The sequence below is a fragment of the Gymnodraco acuticeps genome, unplaced genomic scaffold (assembly GCF_902827175.1).
Source record: "Gymnodraco acuticeps unplaced genomic scaffold, fGymAcu1.1, whole genome shotgun sequence".
Lineage (NCBI taxonomy): Eukaryota > Metazoa > Chordata > Actinopteri > Perciformes > Bathydraconidae > Gymnodraco > Gymnodraco acuticeps.
Window position 1 is genome coordinate 7,183,600 of NW_022991180.1, and position 6,000 is coordinate 7,189,599.

Genomic DNA, 6,000 nt, shown 5'->3' on the forward strand with positions numbered 1-6,000 from the left:
GAAGCTTGTTTGATTTGACCTCGTCTATATCCACATATTGTAGCCTATTTATCAGATAACTCTTAACCCATTATTTTTGCTTGACCCCTTATGCCATAATGTTCTAATTTGTGTAGCAGTATAGTATGGTTCACAGTATCAAAAGCCTTTTTAAGGTCAATGAATATACCAGCTGTAATCATTTTTTTCTCAATGTTGTTGGTAATTTCTTCAACCAGCTGCTGAAGAAGTAGAGTGATTTTTCTGAAATCCATATTGGCTGGGGCATAGTATATGAAATTTGCTGAGGAATGACTCCAGACGGTTGTTGAAGAGTTTTTCCAGGATTTTTGAAAATTGTGGTAGTAAAGAAATGGGTCTATAGTTGTTAAGACTTGATTTATCACCAGATTTGAACTGATCTTAACTGAATTGATCAACCATTGTTTATCTTATGCAAGGAAATCAGGTATAACACATATACCTCTGTCAGAATTCCATTAAAGTCCTCAAATGTCTGCAGGAATAAGTTAATGGCCCTATACTTCATGTAGAAAAATGTTGTCTTCAAAAGAAGAAAAAACTTTTGTTACCATATGTGTTGATTTGGTGTTTGAGCACTGTTCATAGGAGGCTTTGTACAGCTGGCTTATTCACACTGTGGCAGAATGGCCCATCAAGCCCCCGTAGAGAGGACACATGCTTTGGGTAATCAGCTCTGGAAAAGACCAGACTGTCTGACGATGAACTTACACTGCAGCATTCTCCAAGAGGAAGATAGAAGATACAGACTGTACGACCTTTTAATAAAGACAAGAGGGTTAGCTACTCCCCTTAAAAACAACAAGGTGCCGCGTGACATATGCAGAACAAAGACCTGATTGTTCCTCCACCAGGGCATGATGGAAACAGTAGCCGCCACATCACTAAATCTGTCCCTTTAATGGCTGCTCCCACTGTTCTCACTGTGTGCAATGGTTGTGTGTATGAGATAAAAGTGTACAGGGATAATGTGTATATGGTAGAGTGCGTGGGTGTTGATTCAAGTTTGCTCATCCATGGCTTAGGATACACAGAGGATATTGTAGACTACTGAGTTTGGCTCTGAACCACTTGTTATTAAGTATCCGTTCATCAGGTGGAACCCCACAGGCGTGAGCGGGGCCTCAGAAGGCGTTATATAAGAGTGAGTTTGGCTTAGTTATTCCCTTCTGTGTCTCCAACCAGCCCATATGTCTCCTTGTTTCTCCCGTAATAGGAGCAAGCTCTCGCTGTGAAGGGAATGCAGCAAACTGGAATGTGTTTATGCAGAAACATACTGCTTAATGTACTGCTGAAATGTACCCAGAGCTTGAGCCAGATTGCACAGAAAATTAAGAGGCACTTTTTCAAGGTACTTTTCACCCACTGGGAAACAGACCTCATCCTTGGTACTTGTTCTGTTCTTTCCCTTAATATACTCTTCCTCTTCTCCTTTGATCACAGTTATAGCTTTTGGTTTAAAGCGCTGTTGGAGAGTTACAGGTCACACACTGCCGGAGTTTTCTGATCGGTGCAGGAGATTCTCAGAATGTGTTCCCTCCGATCCTTCTCAGTCCCCACGGGTTAGTGACGAGCTCAGCAGAGTGTAAAGTCTTGAGGGGCCTTTAGCTTTAGTTCCTTCATCGGTGAAGGTTATCTCTGAAAGGCTTTGGTTGCAACCTACAAATATATCCCCTCCAGGTAAAGTCATATAGGCGTCTTGGTTCTGGTACCTGGGTAATCTCTTTAAGGGCCCCACTCCTGGAGAGAGTGAGTTTCTCGCCGGGTAAGCTGTGAATATGTGAAAGGCCCCTGACACCCATGTGATCAGAGTGCTGTGAGACACCCCGAGTCCTGTGGTGTCAAGCCCAGTCTCCAGCCGTGGCACCTATATCCCCAGGCAAATCCCAGCAGCTGGAGTTCACCCTCCCCACCCCAACCTCCTCCTTGTCACAGGAGCGCATTCACACATGCGCACACACGTATATGTTCCCCTGACACACCGGGGGAGCAGGCAGGCATGGAGCTGGTCTCGGATTTTATCGGAGGTGACAGCTCCTCACACTTCAATGTTTGGATCACCTCAAGTAGCTGGGCTATGAGGGGAAATGAGCACTGCTCCACTACAAAGTCCAGATTTAGATTGACTGAGCTTGTCCCCGGGCCTGTGGGCTGCTGCTGCTGCTGCTGCTGCTGCTGTACTGCTCCTCCGTCTGACAGAACACCCACTACTGCTGCGAGGGACTGGTGTGTGTATGTTTGTGTGTACGCCTGCGTTATGTATATGTGTGCATGTGTGTGTGGGACTTGGTGGAGCCTACTTTGAAGAGTCAGAGAGAGTGGGGGAACGAGAGCGATGTGTCAGGTTTGGTTAGAATTGAGGGTGGCATCAGAATATGCTTGGCACTAATATGGCACCAGTATCTCTGTCCCCGTCTCTGCTTTCTGTCACTTAGTTGCCATTCTCTTCCCGCCCTTGACAATGTCTCTTTGGATTATGTGATTGGACTTAGTGCTCGGAGCACCCATCATCCCTCTGCGACACCGCCTCTCCCATAAGTCTCTCCTTTTCTGCCCTGTCTTCGTCCCGGCCCCCTCCTCCTCCCCTAATACACTTGATGTCTATTTAAAAAGCCTGGCGAAAGCTGTATCTGTTTTACTGTCAGAGGATCATTGACAGCACTAATGCCACTTGTCCTTGCCTCATTTGGTGAGAGGTGACACCTAGCTGCAGCCCGGCCACATTCATCAAGTGGCAGGGCTGTGACATCCGCGCAGAGCAGCCACAGAGCGCAGGGCAGCCCCCTCTCTGGACAGCAACACCTCTCATTACGAAAAGAAAACACGGACGGCCATCTTGAATCCCTGCTCTGGGATAAATATAGAGGGCATGTTGCTTCTTTTTAAGAATTTTAACTAATGTATGTACATGAGCAAACATTTGCTCAACTTTTACTATGAGATACATACATCTCAGTAGCTCCGGCACCATAAAATATATTGCATAATTGGTGCACTGAAGAAAGTTTTGAACTCCAAAATGTATCTTTATTATCAAGCATATTTTATAGGTCTAATATGGATAAATGAAAATACCATGCCTGCTAATTATTGAATAATTGTTGCTGTGATGGGTCAGCGTGTGTCTGTGTGGGTGTGTGTGGGTGGCTGGGAGCTTGTTACTGTCAGTCCCTGCCCCGAGGCCACACTGGTCTCTCTTTAGAACAAGATGCTCTTATTTCCCAGCAGTACCTCCCAGCCTACAGTTCATGCCTGCCATTTGAAGCTAGACCCTTTGGATTTATTGTACAGTGTTAAAAAAAACATGTCTTTGTTTGCTTTGGACGTGTTTTACTGAAATTCATCGTGTTTGTCCTTAAGGTCCAACGAATTAAACGCAGGTAATACATCCTAAAATGTTGTTTTTAAATGTCTCTATATTGGTACATTGTTTATAGATCCCTTGAGAGGTCTCGCCCTACAGGTTCGGGAACATTGCTGCTCATCTATAAATTATACACTGCTATTATATATGTGAATATGGCAAGAAACTAGGGACTGGTAATGTCTAGTTGTTGTTTTTTCAGTTTGTTTCTAAAATATACCAAGAGTTACAGTGCTAATCCTGATAGAAAAGGAGGTTAATTCATTCAAATGTATTTATTTTGTCAATTTCTCAGTTGTTGTACACGCTACAAGCTCAATTGACTGTCTCCCTCTGTTTTTAGGGATATTCGCCAAGTGTCGCTACGTCTACTACGGCAAGCACTCAGAAGGCAACAGATTTATCCGAAACGACCAACTCTGATGGACAGCCGCTGAAGAAAAAAGAGTGACAAGAGATGTTACCTGAAGGAAAGAGAAGAAAATTAATCTATTTATTAAAGACTGGTGATATTTGAGTTACTTGATCTCCCACTGGAAAAAAAAGATTTAAAGTTCAAGTTTGCATTCCAGCCCTATAGTTACGGCCCTCTCTGCTGAGCTGGGTCTGATTCTGCTTTCCTGCTTCCAGCTCAGAGTCAGAGATGACACTCCCACTGACATGATTGCCTCTAAGCATCAGCATCCGCACAACTACAGACACACACACAAGCACACAAGCACGCAAAGACAGCATCTCTCTTTCTTTCTTCTCTATTCTTTTCAGTGACAAACACACCCAAACAATTGCATCCTTTTCTTTGACAGCCATGATGGATCACCCGTCCACTATGCCACTAATCAAGGGTGAAAGGGGTGACGGTCACACACCTGGGGCTTGACATGGACTCATCTCTCTTGTGCTCTCTTTCTCTCTCCCCCTCTGTCTCCATTTCTCACACACACACACACACACACACACACACATATAACTGCTGTTTAAAACATTTAAGGCATAAACATGTTTATAAAGCCGTGTTAAACTTTGTGTTTTAGTCCAAACTTAAAGGGGACCTATCATGCAAAATGCACTTTGTGATGTCTTTTATACATAAATATGTGTCCCCGGTGCATCGGGGAACTCACGCAGTGTCAGAAAATAAAACCCTCTCTCTTTTCCTCCGTACCCACATCTTTTTAAAACGGGTGTACAACGAGTGGATACAGATTTCCATCCGAACTGCCGTGTCCATCCGTGGTGACGTCGGCGGACCCACAGAAAGTTGCTATCAGAAACAATGCCTGACGTGTTTTGGACATCTTTGTTTACATTAGCAAGCCTCGCTAACACTCAGAGCTAACCTGTACTGGAGAGCACATGTGTTTAAAAAGCAGGAAATAAAAAAGAACTCACCTTGTGATAAAAAGCATTTGAGCTCCATACTATTTCAGAAATAATCCTTGATGTGGTTCAAACAGGATGGCGTTTTATCACAACCGAATTTAACTTTATCTCCGGTAGAATTCTGATCAGGCATTAGCTCCGCCTCCTCTTATTTATTTTTTTCTAGCCAAGGACCCAAAATCTGCGTTTCTCTAACAGGGCTGCAAAAGAGGGGTTTGAGCAGTATGAGGCATGGCTACAATGGGTGAACTGTTTGGTATTTTTGAAAAAAAAACTTCACATATGTTTTATATAGGTATGGCCATGCAATATATGTTTCAAATATAGCATGATAGGTCCACTTTAAGGCAAGCTCAGTCTATCTTGTTAAGTTTGTGTCAGACTGAAGAATGCTTTTCCCTCTTTTGTTTGAATGAATTTGATCTGTTTCTCTTAGAGAAAATGAGCCATGATTTGGTCAGTTTCTGTTGCAGGTGTGTACTGTATGTTAAAGCACATGTGTAAATAGGTATTCAATGCAGCTTTTAATGTATAAACATTTCAATACCAGCTTCAAAGAAGAACAGAGTTGTAACCTAGGGTCCTTCTCAGGTCGATTATTTTAATTTCCTCGCTCCTCGCTCCTCGGTATCACCGGAAGTTGATTTGTCTGCGCTATATGGGCATAGATATGTCTCATAATTATTTGTTGGAACATACAAATAATTTGTGTGTAAATATGTGATTTGTAACGGAGCGTCCACACTACAGCTTCAAAAAAAGCTTGGAGCTGGGCGTGTCTGAAGCTTGGGGATTGTATTCGAGCAACGCGACCAACAACCAATCACATGAATCTCCCGCCCCCGACATACAAAGCAAAATACCCCGGGGATTTTATGCGAGCAATATATATAAACTCCCCAAACAGGCGAAAACCTACCAGTTTCACCCACTGTCTCTGCCACCTCCCTCCATGACTGGTTCTTCCGGTTTGTATCCCGGTAGGTGAAGAGGGTCTGGTCAAACAAAACCGGGTGATTTGCTACGGCGATAATTAGTTTCTCCTCCATCTTTTTTTGAAATATAGAAATGAACTGTGGGATATCTCTCCCAGCTTAGACGCGGTTTGATTGACTAGCGCTTGAGCTATCATATTTTCAGAAACGGGTTTTGATTGGCTGGCGCTGTCTACTCCGGCGTCTCCGGAGATGGATCGCTATGCTACCCACAATTCAGTTCGGTGAAAAGCGAGG

The 6,000-nt window shown here is 43.7% G+C and overlaps 1 protein-coding gene across 5 annotated transcripts in view; it reads left to right on the forward strand.

Moving 5' to 3' along the window:
• lrmda (leucine rich melanocyte differentiation associated) overlaps positions 1 to 4,762 on the forward strand; it is a 207,673-nt gene extending 202,911 nt beyond the window's left edge. For 4 of the 5 annotated variants that reach the window (XM_034237741.1, XM_034237744.1, XM_034237745.1 and 1 more), the window contains one exon: positions 3,729 to 4,762. In XM_034237741.1, coding sequence (XP_034093632.1) covers positions 3,729 to 3,808 — 80 coding nt within the window. In that variant the 3' untranslated portion in view covers positions 3,809 to 4,762. The remainder of the gene's footprint in view (positions 1 to 3,728) is intronic. The other variant, XM_034237742.1, reaches the window with a different exon arrangement.
• The last annotated feature ends 1,238 nt before the right edge of the window (positions 4,763 to 6,000 follow it).